This window comes from Ailuropoda melanoleuca, chromosome 5 (genome assembly GCF_002007445.2).
Source record: "Ailuropoda melanoleuca isolate Jingjing chromosome 5, ASM200744v2, whole genome shotgun sequence".
Taxonomy (NCBI): Eukaryota; Metazoa; Chordata; class Mammalia; order Carnivora; family Ursidae; genus Ailuropoda; species Ailuropoda melanoleuca.
In genome coordinates, this window is record NC_048222.1 from 52,738,617 (window position 1) to 52,757,315 (window position 18,699).

General features: G+C 37.1%; 1 protein-coding gene and 1 long non-coding RNA gene across 2 annotated transcripts in view; one reads left to right on the forward strand and one right to left on the reverse strand.

Moving 5' to 3' along the window:
* The window catches only part of WDR72 (WD repeat domain 72), a 212,792-nt gene that overhangs the window by 70,680 nt on the left and 123,413 nt on the right, over positions 1–18,699 (forward strand). The window contains exon 14 of the mRNA XM_019806345.2: positions 11,174–11,376. Within this exon, the coding sequence (XP_019661904.2) occupies positions 11,174–11,376 (203 nt within the window). The remainder of the gene's footprint in view (positions 1–11,173; positions 11,377–18,699) is intronic.
* The window catches only part of LOC117802367, a 481,710-nt gene that overhangs the window by 31,750 nt on the left and 431,261 nt on the right, over positions 1–18,699 (reverse strand). Inside the window, exon 6 of the long non-coding RNA XR_004625626.1 lies at positions 16,619–16,769. This is a non-coding gene — a long non-coding RNA (uncharacterized LOC117802367). The remainder of the gene's footprint in view (positions 1–16,618; positions 16,770–18,699) is intronic.

The window sequence follows — 18,699 nt, forward strand, 5'->3', positions numbered from 1 at the left end:
GTCATTGAAAGATAAACTATGTGCTACATTTATTATATAAGGCTCCAGTAAAACATGGAATTACATATTTCAGAGGTGCCAAAAACATTTAAAAATAAAATGGTTTAGAGATGGATAGGTTGGGATCTTTATTATCATTTACATAAACTATTGAAAATTTCTTAACTGATTACCTTGCCAGCCAAACTCTTCAACTCTTTTCTCCATATTGCCAGCCAAATATCTACTTTAAACTCAACACTGAACATGCCAGTCCTCAGGGTCTATGGTGGAAACGTAACTCCACTCCATGGCATTACGGTTCCTTCCTAGCTTTTAGTCCAAGTGCGTGTCCTAACTCACCCAACCACGGGACACAAATACCCTGAGACACAGGGTATTTGATACACAGAAATACCCTTTCTGAGCCTTGTTTTATAATCTGCTGAATTGTTTTAAAAATTAAATAAGATATATAGTAAGTGCTAAACAAAGCACTTTCGCACTTAAACTCAGCAGTGGCTAATGATAATTTTGATGATGATAAAGAGGACAAAAATATGAATCTTACATTTAATTTTTTCTAAAATAATTGAGTGCTTTAGAAGGCTTTTTTTTTTTTTTTATGTGATATATGATTGCTTAATCTACCAGCTTATTCAGCAAATATCTTCTTGGCTCCTAATAGAGCATGAGGATGGGAAAAGGGTTATTAAATATGAATTAAATGTCTAACTAGTCCTCACTTTTATTTGTTTTTATGACTTTATGCATCTGTGTAATTATTTATTTGATGAACCAGGAATCTCACATATAGAATAATTAAAAAAAATAATTTAAAAAAATGAGTTCTAAACCTGGTCCAAAGTGAAAGTGCTTTTGCTAGTCCTAATTGTATTAGTTTTCTCTTGCTGTGTAACAAATTACCGCAAATTTAGCCCCTTAAAGCAACATCCATTTACTGTCTCAGTTCTATAAGAAGTCTAAGTAAGCTCAAGTAGGTTCTCCACTTAGTCTCACGAGGCCGAATTCAAGGTTCTGCAAACTGGGCTCTCAGCTGGAGGCTCTGGGGAACAATTCACTTCCAAGCTTGTTCAGGTCCTCAGCAGAATTTAGTTCTTCATGGTTGTAGGTCTGAGGTCCTTGCTGGATCTTCACCAGCTATCACTCTCAGCTATGAGAGGCCACTCTTATCCTTGTATGTTCCCTTCTCCATCTTCAAAGCCAGTAATGACACCTTGGATCCTTCTTATGCTTTAAATCTAACTTCCTCTTGTTCCACCAGCTAGAGAAAATGCACTGCCTTTTTTTTTTTTAAGCTAGATTTATTTATTTATTTATTTATTTATTTATTTATTTATTTGAGAGAGAAGGAGCAAGCGAGAGCACAAGGGGGTGCAGAGAAAGAGGGAGAGAGACTCTGAAGCAGACTCCATACTGAGTGCAGAGCTTGAAGCAGACCCTGAGATCACGACCTGAGCCAAAACCAAGAGTCGGTTGCTTAGTTGACTACACCACCGAGGCGCCCTGGAAACTCTCTGCATTTAACAGGCTCACCTAATTAGGCCTGACCCACCTGAATAATCTCCCTATTTTAAAGTCAGCTAGTTAGGAACCTTAATTTTATCTGCTATGTCCCTCTTTTGTCATGTAACAACATAATCATTGTAGTGCTATTCCATCATATTCACTAGGGAAGACATTACGTAAAGATGACGAAGATTGGGGATCTTAGAATTCTGTCATATTCTTGTGCAGGTAGGATCCTTTTTGGAGGTTTCCATTTCTGAGTAAGTCCATGGGATAGAAGATTGAAGAGATGGGAAAAGATTTTTGGGTTGCTGGCTGCAGGAACATGGAATTAAATTTTACAGATGACCTGGGGACCCAGTACTATCCTGAGGGTACCCAGAGCATTTGTGCTTTCAGACTAAACCCTGACACATCTGCTGGAGCTTTGATCACTCATTATTTGCCTAAGGGAAAGACTGCCATATCCCAAAAGGGAAATTGATTGCAATTAAAGTGTTCATGCCCTGCCCACTCCACTGTACCCACCCCCAAAAAGGAGACTTTCAATAAGCCTTCACCTGTTATCCAGAACCTTATTCAGGAGACTGTGCCCCATGTTTTTCTCTCCCAATACAATTCTTTTATCCAGGCAAAATTCCAGATCAGCTCAGCAAGACATTTACCTGAGTGAATAAATGACAGCATCAAATCTCGTCAAGGATATTATATCCTCCAACTAACTTATCATAACTTCAGCCAAAAGCATGAGGGGAAATAAAGAACTATTCTTGAAATATTTTAAAATTGAAAAATAAGCATTCCTGGTGTAAAAAAAAAATCAAACAATACAGAACGAATAACATTTTGCAATACTCAGAAGCAGTACAATTTTAATATTTTGTATGTAATAGGTAATTATAAACCTACAGGAACACTTTTCTGTAAACATTCACCCCTTAAATTGATTGTAAATTGTATTAGGTTTTAAAGTGAGGTTAACAATCAAGTTAGTCATAGTAGATTCTATGGTGTTAGCACAAGTTTAAAAAGGAATATGTAATGACTAAATACCTTGTAAAAAGAAACTTAGTTTAAAATTTATGTTAAATGAATGCATTATTTGTATTCCTTATACTTCTCAGCAACTATAAACCTTTATGTGTTTTGAACCCTTTTTTTCTTTCACCCCACCCCCACCCCTTTATTCTATTTTTCTGGAGGTCAACAGTCAGAATTAGATGTGAGGGTTGAGTGTGGCCCAGCTGATAAGTCCCAGTGTTGCTCTGAATGTGCTGGAGGCAGTGGCAGAACTAGGGTTAAGGTCGTGGTGGTCAGGGACTTTGTAAAAATGTATTCTATATGCCCTAAAGGTATAGAAGGTTGACATGAAGCCAATTGTGAGTTTGTTATCATATTAGGACCTTTATATAGAACAAAACGAGCCACATCCTTGACAATCTGTTTTACAGCTGAATATATTATATCCAGATACATTAACGAATGAAGATATGTACCTTCATGCCTAATTTAATATTTCCAGATCCATTCCCTTTCCATATCCTTCCGTTACTTTCTAGTTAGCTAATTTTGATACCTCCAGTTTCCCTCCCTCTGGTCAGAACCCCCATCAGTTATACATTTTCTGAAGTAAGATGCAGTAACTGTGAAATGGTTTTGTTAGGAAGGGGGCACCAGGTCGATCTCCATACACTTCTGTGAGCAAGGCAATGAACTTCATGTGAGACTGAAGATAAATGATAAATCTTACAACAGACCCAGTGGTCAAATTCCTTGATGCGTGGAGTTAAATGACAGCTGTCAGTCAGCTCTTTTGCTGAAACCTGATCTCATGAATTTGACCACTGAATTTGGTAGTGAAGCCTTTCTTTCTTTTTTTTTTTAGCCTATTGTGTTTTAGAGATAGCCCTTCTGAAATATAACTGTCCACTCTCCCACAGCCCATTACCGTGGTGGAATCAGTTAGAAAATGCCTGCCTGGGGGAAAAAAAAAAAAAAAAGACCGAATCCTATAAGGTATACACTTACATGTTTTTTGTTGTTGTTAAACTTTGTTCAAATACGTACAATTTATATTCATTACTAATTTCATAATAGGAGTTATTTACCAAATTTTGATTTTTCACAATCCCATAATGAGCAGAATATTTAATTGAAAATGTTTTTAATTTTTGGTAAAACCATTTATTTAAGATTTGTAGGTTTAACTGATGGTCACCAGAGGGGAGGTGAATGGGGAGATGGGTGAAATAGATGAAGGGGATTAAGAGCACACTTATTCTGATGAGCACTGAGAAATATGTAGAATTATTGAATCACTGCATTATACACCTGAAACTAATATAACATGTATGTTTATTATAATGGAATTAAAATCAAAGATGAAAAATAAAATGAAATTTGTAGGCTTACAATATACCCACGTATATTTAGTGGCCTGGGAGGATTTTATGTTCCTATGGTAATGTTCTTCTGAGGAGAATGTTCTGCATTGTTCTTCTAAGGAAAAGCACCATGAGTGATAGTAAGTCAATCACTGTGTCACATTTATTTATGTATAACTTTGAGGAAATAAAGTGTTTCTGTACAGTGTGATATAGTGTTACTCTATCTGGGTGTTTCTGAATCATTACTTCTGATCATTTGCAGATAGATTCATCAAGTGAATATGATTTCTTTTTTTAACTGTTTCTGTCCCTTTTGGGATAGTAGCTATTCTTTTCCCCACAGATTTAGTGGACCTAATTATTGAGTGTTAGGATAGAGTTGGTCTGGCTGGGGGGCTTAAGATAAGTAATTTAAGGGGCACCCAGGTGGCGCAGTTGGTTAAGCCTCTGACTCAGTTTTGGCTCAGGGTGTGATCTCATGGTCTTGGGATCAAGCCCCTCATTGGGCTCTGTGCTCAGCACAGAGTTGGCTTGAGATTCCTTCTCCCTCTCCTTCTGCCCCTCTCACTTGTGTGCTCTCTCTCATAAATAAATAAATCTTAGATAGAAGATAGCAAATATGTGGAATATTACTGCTCCTTCTTTCCTTTCTTTAGTAGACATTCACGTCTGTTACATCCGTAAGGCATATTTTATCACCGAAGAGTATTCTCTTTACTCTGCTTTGCTCTTCTACCACAGCTGAGAGCAGCGTCCTTCTTGCTGTAAGATAGCTTGATACTTCAAAATTAGATTTCACAAGAGGCACATCACAAAGTGATTATTTGCCCTACTTAAGAACAAAGCAAGCAAAAAACTGAACGTATCCTATAAATATTGACAATCCTAATGGATTAAAATATGGCTATATTTTAGCAACATACTAATTGACAACAGTTTCTGAATCCTCCTCTTTTCCTTCCCTTTCCTCTTTACGTGCAGAAATTGCTAAAGGTTTTGTGCTGGCGTCCTGACACACCTCACTCCAGACTCTCCTGGAGGTGGCATTCTTCCATTGGGGTTTAGCCCCCACCCAGCTGCTGGTAAAGCCTCAGCCTCTGTCTCCATGCTTCCACCGCTACCTGGAGCTCTGCATTGTTAACTTTGCGTATCTGTTTGGATGTTCTCAAACTTGGCTTTTTCAACAATAGAAACATCTCTGCCCCTTCTTTATTAGGCCCTTTAGGTAGCTAAGAAACAGTGAGAAGCCAAATTATATTGGTTTTAGGGGCCTCTGGGTGGCTCAGTTGGTTAAGTGTCCGACTCTGATTTTGGCTCAGGTCATGATCTCAGTGTAGTGAGATCAAGCCCCACATCCGGTTCTGAGCTCAGTGTGGAGTCTGCTTGTCCCTCTCCCTCTGCTTCTTTCTCTCAAATCTAAAAAAAATCTAAAAGAATTAAAATAAAAGGTAAATTCGTTTATCAGAAAGAAGTATTTGTTGTAAGTACTCAGGGGTGTGTTGCAGAGACTTCAGGGGCACTAGGCCTTAGTAAGGGACTAAGAACAAGAAAGTCGAAGGTCTCTCTCTCCCTCCCTTCCTCTGTCTCTCTTTTCTTCCTTTTGTGTTTTTTTCCTGTGTCTCTCTGTGCATTTTCTTATTCTTTTCTCTCCGGAGACTAGCATATTCTGCTCCTTCGTCTGTGGTGCAAGAAACGGCTACTCCACAAGTGAACATGCTTCATTCAGAGACTGATTCACTGTTTGCAGTTCCAAATTCTTGAGGCATCAGGACAACCCAGCAGCATAGTGGCGAGGGAGGACAGGACCTGTCATGTGAATGTACTATTCCCAGTGTTGGCAGCCTGCTGGCTCTGGGGTTACAATAAGTATAGTTTTGTGTTAACTCCTGTCACACTGAGACCCTGGTATGCTCTGATGCCTTCATAGCCTTCTCCTTCCACTGCTACAGGGAAAGGGTAACATTTAATTTATTCATTCAGTGAACAAGTATTGAGCCCTGCTTTGTTCCAAGCTCATAGAATACATACTTGCAAAAAAAAAAAAAAGCATCTGGAAGGGGGGCAGCCCTGACTTTAAGCAAGCAAATCAAATAAAACAATTACAAATGTGTTAAGTTCTATAAAATTAAGGAGAGAAGCTAAGATAGAAAACAATTCAAGAGAGGATAAGAATTTACTTTAGAAAGCCCTCTCTGAGGAGGTGAGATATTAAGCTAATACTTAAAGAGTGAGATAGAGCTAGCAGGAAAGGATGTGTTTATTTCAAGGATATTTTTAAAAACTGATTTGTGAGCGAGGGGAGGATGACATGGGAGGAAGCAGAGGCAAGAATATGACTTGTAGGTCAAGGAGTTTGGATTTAATCCCAAGTGTAGCCACAGTAAAAAATCATTAGCCAGGTTGCTGATGTCATATAATCCATTAAGAAGTATTTATCTAGCCTTTAATTTTTGCCAGACTTCAGCCTGGTTTACTAAAGAGGATTAAAAATAAGTCACATATATAATCCTGCTGATTCTGATTATAACCTAGCTTGAGAGGCAAGGCTGATTGAGAAGATTTGAGTCTCAGGTAGGAGATGGTGGGGGCCCACTCTGGTCATACGTGCAGTGACCCCAGGCCCGAGTGTGAGACAGATCCAGGGCCAGAGCCACGAGGTTTGTTAAACTGCTCTCAAGGGGCTGAGTGAGAACTTGTCATGTGTCAGAGGGGGGCTGTCATATAGTATAGCACATACTGTGTGCCAGAACCTTCTAAGCCCTTTAAAATGTCTACTCAGTGCAATCCACATAGTAACCCTGTGAGGTCAGAATTATTATTAACCCCATTGCACAGGTGAGGAAACAGAGGCACAGAAACGTAAAGTGACTTGCCCAGGGCCACACGATTGGTCAGGTAAAACCAGGATTCATGTGCAGGGTGGCCTGGTGTGAGGTCTCCTCTTAGCCACCATCCAGTGATGTCTGCAGGCTGTCATCCCTGACAGGTAAAGAGGGTAACAGCTAGACGGGGTTGCAAAGAGGGAACACAGGGAAACTTTTGGTTAAAAAAAAAAAAAAGTGATTATGCAATGTTGAATTGGCAGTGAAAGCAGGATATACAGTGGAAATATTGTCAGTATGGGCCTAGGGCTCTGCACAGAGGATCTTGCTACTCTCAATATTTCTGTGCACTGGCATTTTGAGGAATAAGCAATTTGGGATCAGTGAAAAGTGCTTCTAATGCTTACCGGTGTCATCTTTCCTTCACTCTGTTAGGACACTAATTGTTCCAAGCTCTGTCTTCCCAGGATTGATTCCATTCTCAGAGGTACTATTACTAGTTTATGATTAGAACAAGTTGTATTAAAACTCATGTTAATGAAAAAACAATAGAAAAACTGCAAGATATTTACATATTTGCATAGAAAGCATTTGTATACAATACGATTTTACTTGGAATAGATTTTCTGGTATTTTTCACATAATATTTACTTGGAGGGAGGAAATTGTTATCACATAAAATAATATGTAATTCACACATATCTTTCCTTATCATGTTCAGATTGATTCAGATGAAGAGTTAAGTGTGAGTTAGCGTGTATTCTTGATGTAGCATGGAGCAAAAGTAAAAAGAACATCTAGGTACCATTGAGTTCATTTTGGAAAGCAAAAATTCGCTTGAAATTGGATGTTGAATTAAGCAATTTTGTAAACCTTCAGTTTCTGATATGTCTTTAATATCAGGAAGCAGTGATGTGTCTGTCTACTGCCAAAGACTGTTATTAGAGTTACAAACACACTGCTTTTTGGACTTCCTCAGGGTCATGCTGTCCCTCCTAGCTTACCGTTTTTGCTATAGACTCTTCTAACAATTTAAATATATCCCTGAAGCTATATGAATCCCATAATTTCAGGATATATTTAAAAGAACATTCTGCATCGGAAGTGTTTTATCATGGTATATCAATCTGTCTAATCAGGAGAGAGAAATGACACCGAGAATGACCAGAGAAAATTAAGTATAAAAAATTATTAACCATCACAAAGAATTGATATGAGGAACTGGTTGGTAAGAACTAATGAAAACTCTAGAGAATATAAGAATAGCAGATATAAGGAGCAGCTACTACCCCTAGAGCTGAAATAGGCTGGCAAAGGATGAGACAACCCCCCCCCACCCCAGTGCAGGGCTAAGATACTGACTTTATAGGACCAGTCATAGCTGTGGTCACTGGATGGTAGACAAGCTGGTGTGGTGTGGTGTGGTGTGTGGTGGAACTTGCCAGAAATATGCTCCCTAAGGTGCTAAGACATCACAGAGAGATGTCTCATTAGACGTACTCTGTCATACAACCACACACAGAGTGTGCCCAAGGCAGCTGCTACCTGCTGGCTGCTGCTGGCTGCCCCACACTGAGGAGCCTCGTGCTGGGGCAGCCTGGGAATCCACCCACACTGTTGCAACAGAGCACGCCAGGACCAAGAAGAAAAGAACCTTTTCCTCTACTAGAATTTTTTTTTTTAAGATTTTATTTATTTATTTGAGAGAGAGCAGGAGCTCATGAGCAGGGTGAGGGGCAGAGGAAGAAGCAGACTCCCCTGGCTGGAATCATGACCTGAGCTGAAGGCAGACCCTTAACCAACTGAGCCATCCAGGTGCTCCCCTTTTCTTTTTAATCACTTTTTTCCCCATCACCTTTATCCACAAAAGTTAACATTATACCAGCTGTTGAAGGAAAAATATTTCAAGAGCACGTATCTGTTTTCACAGGGCAGGCAATGAAGGGTGAATTTGGAACTAAGCAACAATGAATTGGTGACTAGCATACCTGGGATTCACTATTTATCCACTTTCAGCGTTTTGAACAAGGGCTTTTAAAAGCTGTTGTCCTGAACTTGTAATAAAATCACTTCATTGTTTTAAACATGTAATTTACTTGTCTGTGATAACTTGAAAAGAAATTGACTCACTCTAATGATTCCTTACTCACATTTGTGCTTCAACCAGTGCTTTGAAACAAAATAATTATTTTCACGTATTTTACAGCTAGTCATGATGGAAACTATTGTTCTCAAAACTAGGTGTCCAACATTCTGTTAGAATGGGAGATTTTTAGTTTGGAGTAAAAACAACTTTGTGTTACTGTATATATTACAGCATATTAGTTTTAAGATATTTCTTGCCTCTACACAACCATGAGATGTTAAGTGAGCTCAAGAGGGACAAGAACTGAATCATTCTTGTTTAGCATAAATTTCCAGCATCTGGCACAGTGAATGAGTACCCATGGTAGATGCTAAGTTGATTATTTATCTATGCATGAATGAAAATAGATTACAGCTGCCCAAGTTCATAGGTAAACTATTTTCATCACTGAGAAATGCAAGAAATAGTTGTTTGTGTAGACATTAGGTATAAAATAACATACATATATATATGTAAAATGTATAGTATAAGGCACATATTATAAGTATTAAAGTACAATAAATTCTTTCCTAAGAATTCTCAGAATCTTTTTAAAAAATCATTTTGAGGAACCACTTAAAACCTGTGAGAAGAAAATATCCATGGTGATACCATATTCAAAGAGATATCTCAGAAAGTCAGTAAGGTTTGCTAGGTGTCACAGTTACAAGTTCTGGAATGTAGTCATTTTCAGAAAGGAGTAATAACTATTATCTTTGGTCTGAGAAACTTTTGTCATTATCGTCCTTGAGAAAAGGAGTTTTCTTGCTGCTGCCAGCTTTATTTGTTCAAGATATATCAGTCTTGATGAAAAAAAAAAAGCCTAGAGAAATAACATGTTTGTAAGTTTATATGCTAAAGGTGTTAATCTATGAATGCAGAAATGTTGTAATGAAAAAAAATATGTCATTGTTAAGAGACTAGCGACTAAACTTCCACCAAATATTTTAGCATAGTAGCTGTTGCTGATTTAGAATCCAAAGCACCAACTAAAGGTAGTTCAGTTGCTATAAAGAAATGATATGGAAGAGAAGAGGAAAAATGAGAAAAGACTGGATAGTCCTAATCTTCAAATCTACTTATCTAAAGACAGTAGTATGGAATTCTTTTTATTTCGTTATTGTAATTCTTTTAAAATTATATTAAGAGGGGTGCCTGGATGGCTCAGTCAGTGGAGCATCTAACTCTTAGTTCCGGCTCAGGTCATGATCTAAGGGTCCTAAGATGGGTTCCGAGCTCAGCTCAGAGTCTGCTTGGGTTTCTCTCCCTCTCTCTCTCCTTCCCCTGCTGCCCTTCCCCTCACTCATGCACGCTCTCTCTCTCAAATAAATAAATAAAATCTTTAAAAAAATACTACTGATAAGAATTAACTTTCTCCTTCTTAACAATTAGTACAACTACTTTCTCATTGACAGGGAAGAAGTAATACGAGATGAAATCTGTATTTAGTTTGTATGTCAGGTTAATTTTCCTTAGCATCTTTACATAGTAGGATATAGGTTTTATATTTAATATAGTATGAATAATGTAAATGAACTCATAAGAGACAGTGGTCATGATTAATTCATGTTTGTTCAGATTTCAGTGAGAGCTTGGCATCGCATTTTATAAAAGCATTAACTCCTTGTGAGTTGTTTTGTGATACTTTTGCCTATTTTGTACTTGTTCCTTTTACCAGCATCTTGAAATCCTGGAACTTGTGGAATGGCAGAGAAGAGGGCAAAGGATTGTTTGTGGTTTTTTTTTTTCCTTCTTCTAATAACATAAATAAAAGTCAAAGGATATAATAGCAACAATAACAAAATTCTAGAGTGGTCTGAATTCCTGAAGCAGTGGGGGCCCTTGGGAAAAGGAGTAGCAAATACAAAGTATCAGTTTTCTTACTTGTCCTATCCACGTAAATTATGTACATATATTACCAACAGAAACCTCTTTTTTTAGCAAAAAAACACTGCTGTTCTCTGTTGTTTGTGAGTTGAAACACTAGGGGACAGCACTAAAATATTCCATAGTTGCTGGTTATTGATTACTTGCATACTGTATACTAAGTAAGAGATTTTACTGTTAAAGATTACTGAATGCCCTGTTGATTTCAGTGGATAAAAAAGCACAAAGAGGAAGACAAGGTTTTCAAGCCCATAATTTCAGCCTTTGTAAGATGATGATTTGAATAATTTAGAGAAGGCTCCCAGGCTGCTTTTTCAGTTGTTAAGAAGGCATGATCACTTAAAGAATTGTGATTTTTCTGATAAAAGTGTTTTGCTCTTTTCATTCTTTTGGAGTACATATTGCGCATATATATTTTTTTTATTTCTAATCCTGTTTTCCAGGCACTTTGGAAAGACATGAAACAGGAGAAAGAGCAAGAATTATTCTCAATTGTTGTGATGATTCACAGCTTCTAAAGCCCGAGTCTGTACTTGTAGTGGCCTCAGAGACACATAAGCACAAAAGCGTAGAGCAGAGATCTTCCAGCGCCTATTCGTTTGGGCCCATCCCTTGCCCCGGTCTGCAGGTGGAGTCTTCGTGTAAGGTAAGTTCAAACCGAGTTGCTCCTCCTAGAGAACATGATCAGCCCCGAGGAAGGAGTAATGTGCCTTCATGGATATGTGGCAATTCAATGTTAGCACAAAAACAAGAGCTGAGAGGAGACCGCATCCACCAGACATATCTACCAAGGGCTCTTGGGTGAATCGGGATAACTTTTTAAGTGGAGTTTGGGATAGCATTCTTTTTGACAAGATAGGTTCTGTTATCGTAACTGAGTCAATCTTATAACTCTTGAGTTCTGGATGGTTTTCAGTAGAGGGAGGGACTGTATTCTGTGGTCTGGATCCATTTTTGTTTTTCAGTTGAGTATATATGACCTCTTCTTTAAAATGCTTATTACAGATAAACCAAAAAAGTATTACAAAAACTGGATCATTGTGGGGACAATTTTTTTTTTTATCTACTCAGCCATCTGTAGGATCACCAGCTCTTTAGGATTCCAAGCCTTAATTAATACCCAATGATGGAGTTTACTTGTAGCCTCGTAAACCAAGTTAACCACCTTTCACGGAGATTTGGATGAGCTTTCTTAATTCAGTTTTAAAATAATATGGTAATTTAATCCGATTTCTTTAAGGGACTTTTCCATCTTTTTGTCATCTATATTTCCAAGTTATTGCCTCGTCATGTTGTTGTAACTATGCCGTTTATATGTGTATATCTAATGGAGTACTTTCTATGTAGACCTCTTTTCATAATATTATCTGTGACTTTTTAATGACTGCATCCTGCTCTATGCTTTGCATATAGTATTACTGATTAAATTATTTTCCTATGGATTAATACAGGGATTGTTTTTTATGTTTCACTTTCATGAATACCATATCTATGAACCTTTATTAAAGATTTTTTCATATTCAGTGTTATTTAATGGGATATATTTCCAAAAGTGGGATTTCTAAATCAAAATTTCACTGATTTGTTAACGTTTTCCATTATTTTAATAGTATTATGAAGTCTTAAAATACCATTAATAAGAATTTTAAATAAGGCTTTGTTTTATCTCATGTGCACGTGTATGGTTAGAGGCATAAGGATCTGTCATCTTAAAAGCTTCATGAGCGTCTCAAGTTGTGCCTCAAAGTTGCAGGGTGGGAAAGAAAAGGGGGGTGTGGGGGCTCCTGACTGTCTTAGTGAGTAGAGCATGTGACTCTTGATCTCAGGGTGATGAGTTCAAGCTTCACATTGGCTATGGAGCCTACTTAAAAATAAATAAATTAAAAAAAAAAAAAAAGAAAAGGTGCAGGTTGGGGGTGGGGACACCCCTGTGCGATCTCTGGCTTTTTGGGTTTAAAGACATGATTCAGATTTCATCAGTGAGGCCAGGCTTTATCAGTCTTTTGAGAACTGAGCCACACTAACCAAACACCCAAGAAATGCATGTATAAACTAGAACGGCAATGCTGTAGTTTACGATGAAAAATGTTAATTGACATTCTGTTCATCGCTCAGCACATTGTCACTGTAGCAAAGCCACAGGTAGCCTGGGAGAGGGAGGTGGAGTTTTCACGGAGGGCTCCTTGATGAACACCGAGTCAGGGGCAGGGGCTGCTCATGCCCTGAGTTCTGAAGAGTCGGTCACAAGGTACTGTGTTTCTTGGTCAAGGCTGCTATACATTGAAAAATTCCTAAATTTTGAATCTTTATTTTTTAAGACTGCATTTAGTCCACCCACTTTTGTTCCTACTCTCCTTCTTCAGATGTTAAAACTGGTCATTGGGCTACAGCGTGTTGTTGATGTTTGCTGTTTTTCTTTTCTCATTTAGTCATATTGGTTTTAGATTCACAAAACTGCTTTTCACATTCTTGAAGTAGGTCCTATTTTATAAGGAAAATTCTGTCAGTCTGATGAAACTTGAACATTCACAACCTAATATGACAGTCATAAGGTCTTCATCTCCAAAGGTGGGAAACTGAATCATACCTGTTCTAAGAATGAGGTAAATAAAGCCCGGTGAGTGAGCCCAGATGACTGCCAAGCACTCCCGTCTTACTGTGGCTTTGCTGCTCTTTACGCATAATAGAGTGTGCATCTTATAAGGGGAATTATATGCTAGACTAGCAGACGAGAACTTGGAGATGTGTCTTGACTCGTGCATGTCAGATGCCTAGGGTCTGCAGGAGCAAATCTCATTCATCAAGTGCCTATTTTACTAGTTTAATTCCCAGAAGGTAAACTGATTACTATTTCTTTCAGTTTCTTGGAGGACCTCAGAGCTACCCTTTAGGTAGTGGTAATAGTATATATAGATTTCATTTTCTTTATGTAATTTTGTTTCTTTCTTGACTCCAGGAAGCAATAAAATGCCAGGGTCTTGTTTTCCTACTCTTAGGCTTATTCCAGCTTTATTTCTTCGCTAGTGCCCTTCGCCCTAGATGACTGTGATATCTAACCTTCGCTCTCTTCAGAGCAGGCGAGTTTAATCAGACAGGACTATCACCTCCTTTGTTCTAGACACCATACTTCTATTATTGTTGAGCTTACTGCTAATTAGAACTGTTTTTATTTGTGCTTCCCCTAAGTTATATCTTCTCCAGTTATGTTCTGTGTATCTTCCTTTCATCCTCGTTGATTTAAACTCTTGAGATTGTTTATCTTAATCTTCTGTTCTTTACAAATTTAATATGCATGAAATTTCAAGAGTGCTTGGAAATTCTCCATTCTTCTTATTGTTAATATAATAAAATGCTTCATGGGTTTTCATAAGAAAAAATATAGTTTTAAAGAGGAGGATTTGAATCACACTCATTTTAGAGGTAGGAAAATGAGGGACAGTAAGCCTGTGAAATGTAGAAATGTCTAAAGTTACTTTGTGTCTTAGAACTTTTTAGTGGTTTTTAATGACATGCAGTGAAATACTCTCAAATGGTAGAGTGAATTGTTTCAATGGAAGAAAAGTGCGTTAGATCTGTGTGGTGAGCCACTTGTGTTTTGAAATATTGGGAATTTATTTGAATGCTATATTCAAGTTTTTTTCTTGCATTTGAAGAGTGCATATGGATTTGGGAACGAATTTTACAGAGAACGACAAATAAAATACGACACTTTCAAAATGGGTCCAATTTGAAATGCTAGAGTTGTTGAATTTGTGCAGCTAGACAAAGAAAAATCTTTGGAGTAGGAGAGGGCCAGAGTCTTAAAGGATTTAAAGGAATACAATATCATATTAGTGATGGGGAACTGCTTTTCTCAGATTCTGCTGAGGATAAAACAAGATAGAAACTGTTTAAATTGCAGTGGGAGGAATTTAGCTTCAAAGTAGGAAATAAATAACCTTTCTAAAATCATTTCTACATGGCAGAAATCTTTGTATCTTCATCATATTTTAAGGTGAAAAGGGCCTGTTTTGGCTATTGGTTGGCTGCTTGGCTTTAAACTTTTTTTTTAAATTTCTTGTCTGTAAATGAGTAATAAACAGGATTATTTTAACTGTCACAATTTAGACCCATTGTAGTGTCCTGGGAATGCCCTTTCTTTTAAACAACAACAACAATAACAACAACAACAATAAAACCTGATTTTCCATCGGATAGGGCCCCAACATCCCCCCCCACCCCGTTGATTGTTTAGTGCTGCAGTGTTTAATAGGGTAGCCACTGATCACATATGGCTATTGAATCCTTAAAATTTGGCTAGCACCACATGTTAAAATGATCTTTTTATATATAAGACTAAATAAAATATGTTATTAAAATGAATTTTACCTGTTTCTTTTTATTTATTTTTTAAATATGACTACGAGGCAGTTTAAAATTTTATATGTGGTTTACATTTTACTTGTAGTGGACAATTTGAACTCAACCAAAGATAAGCAAACTTTTTTGTAAGGAATCTGATGATAAATATTTTAGGCTTTGAGGGCCAGATTTTTACTGTTGTAACTACTCAACTCTGCTGTGGAGCACAGAAGCTACCAGTTTAAGCAAACAAGTGTTGTGCTCCAATAAAACTTTATTTACAAACACAGGCAGTGGGCCAGATTTGATGCTCAGGCTATAGTTTGCCAATTTCTGATCTAAACAGCCCTCTCTAGACTTTGAGATTATGAGGCAGGAGGAACTGACAAAACAGCCAGCACATCTCCTCTCCCTGGATATCTGAATTTTTAATGAAACAACTTATTCCAACTTCTGCATTATGTGGAATGCAATCCCAAAGACCTTGTATCAAGTCTGTTCCCTGGTAGAAATTATTAAATGCATATGTGTTTGGAAATCTGCCTTTTTAGAAAAACAAATGTGCTCATGATAGCTCCCAATCCAAGCAAGATTTTTTAATGGCATTTCCTTTAAATAATGTACTTATACACACCTTTATCCAAACAAATAAAATTGATTATGGGTAAAGAATTCATTTACATTTATTTATATTCCAGTGAGCTTTCTAAAAATATGTATTTTTTTAACCTTCACTTGACCTTAAGTAATACCTGTTTGGTACCATTTGCTGAAAAATCTTATTAGGGCTTTATCCTGCTACCTCTTGTAAAACACAGATGGTACACTGATAGGCCACCACTAATTACTTTATCAAAATGAAATGTTAATTCTTTCCTATTTCATGACACAAAAACATAACCAGAATAGAATTAGAGTAGTTTCTAAATGATAATGCTTTAAAATATAACCTGTAAATTTATATGTAGAAATATGAAATAATAATTCATGTGGCAACATGACATGTACATTAACTTAGTCTTGACTGAATTGTTTATATTTCATTACCAAAATTTATAGAAAAGAACAAATAACACGTTTTTGAAAACAATTAATTGCATTACATAGGGATAAATCCTTAATAAAGAATGATAATTTTCACCTTCTTGATAAGTAGTTAATTTTTGGTATACTTTTTTAATGTAATAAAGAGCATACAGCTATTTTTTTTCTCATGTACAAAATACTTTGCATCAATTTTGTGTAATTTTAAAAGAAAATAAATCTTCGTTATTACCATCCAAGCACATCACTAAAATATAGGGATTTCTCTCTGTATACATTGGATTAAGATTTTTGTTCTGAGTCTTTTGACCTAGTGAATCTCAGCTTAAAACTTGAGTTCCTAAATGACAATACTCTTCCTGTACTATAAATATACAGTAGCAGAGAATTAATTATACAAACATTTGCTTTTTGAACATGTGAAGTGATGCAAAGTTTTGACAGAGCATAACTACTCCTATAACATACTATAGTTAAACAAAAATCTATGTAATACTTAATACCTTTTTTGATGGCTCCTTTAGGAAGAATGTCCCTTTCTCACTTCGTGGCATAAATTTAAATTTTGTGATGCAGTCACCTCAATGCTGAGGAGAAGTATGAAAAGCACCTCAGAGCTTTCTTTCAAAACTAGTTCAGGAGGTCCCAGAGTCACTGTGAAAAGTATGAAACACACCGTTAAATGACTCCAGCTGTCCGTCTGCACACAGAAGCAACCATGAATTTCCTCACAGGACTTCAAAGCACTGCTTGTATCTAAACACTCGTTGGCCATGTAAATTCGAGGCACAAAAGGAGAATGCTCGCATGTCACGGTGCGTGGCTGGTTGAAGTCCCGCATTGTGCTGCACGTGTCGGTGGGGAGTGCCAGGAACAGAAGGGCACTGTTCTGACTCATGTGACAAATGTAGTTAACACCAGATCCATATTAATGTTGTCAAGTTCCCTTGATGTATTTAAACAGATTTTAATTATTTTCAGCGTCCAAAGGCCTGAAATATATAGCCTAATAGTTCTTCAAAGAAAGCTTACTTAATGTGTGAATGTAAAGCCTCTCATAAAAATGAAACTTTTATATTGGCCTTAGTCATTGACATAGGTTATTCATCAAGTCAGCAATTTGTGTGGCAAAGTGCCATTTGAATAGTGTATTGTTAGGGTACTTATGGTCCACTTGACAAGGGCTCTTGCTGTAAATAGTGCAATTTGACTCCAGCTGTTACAGAGTGGCTTTGACAGCAGCCAAATAGAATGGAGATGCCTTACTGAACCGCCGAAAAATCAATATTGGGTTCTTGTTCATGGTAACCTGTTCTTTTCTCTTCTGTAGATTTATAAACGACTATCAAGGGTTTATAAGTGGAAGTTTAAATATTATTTTAAATGCAATTCACTTCGAGTTTTAAATTAAGACTTGTGATAAATGGTACGAGTGCAGAGTTTTAGGGTATTATTTCCACCCTCTGGTTCGTGTTTAGTCACAATTACAGTTAAGTTGAATTTGGATTCTCTCGCTTCAATTGGAAGAGAATTAGTGTAAAGCATGGTCTCAGAATCGTGTGCCTATTGTATATCATCAGCGCAATTATTTCTTCTTTTTGATTTTTTTTATCAGTATTTCTGCGTCCCTCCCACCTTCCCTGCGTGTGTACCTTTTTGTGTAGATGGCGGGGTTCTTTGTGACTGTGCCCATAGCAACACCCATAGATGTTGACAGCCAGTAATGTCCCCAGCGTTGTCAAAGATTTCCCTAAAGCAGAGTGTGGCTGGTTTTGAAGAGTTTTCTAGCAGTTTTCAGCAATACAAGGTTGCTATGATACCTGGCTGGTGGTAAAAGATACTGAATCTGTTCATTTCAATTACTGCACACGTGGGCTCTTTGGCTATGGGTTTCTGTGCTGTTGCGAGCTGTTACATTTAAGATTACAGAAGAGGAAGTGAAATTATAAACTCAAGATGGTAAAAAAAAGATGTTTCAAGAGTTTACTTTGAATCTTAATATTGAATAAAAGAAAAATTTTCTAGGTATAAAAACCATTTAGCTGATGGCTGATTTCCTAGGATTGCAGATATTATTTAAATCATTTCTGGTTTTGTCGAATATGATTTTAATTTTTTTTTGCTGTTTACCCGAGATGTCTTAAGTCTTCATCAATGGTGTGCTGAGCAGGATTTGAAAGAGCTGTTTTTAACGTGGAAAACGCTGGTATAACGCATACTTTCTCAAATGCCTTTTTCAGTGAAGGCTGTTAAAATAGCCCTCTTCCTATTACCGACCAGCTCTGCATTTATTGAATTTGTGGCTGAGATAGCAACTGAAAATTCATAAAGCTGATAATATAATTGTATACAAAGACCTTTAAGGCTGATTCAAGGTCAGCGTTATTGTTTTTCTAATTGCTGATAGACAGTCATGATTTCTAGGGGAAAGGGTTTGCTCTGCATTGGTTTTAGCTGGTTCCAAAAACGGTTATCTCTTTTGTTAATTCTAAAGTAAACCCTTTCGGTGAATAAATGGTTATATCATTTCTTTAGTACTAGATTTTGCATAGATTTAGCTCAGTTCCTCGCAGTCCTCTCCCCT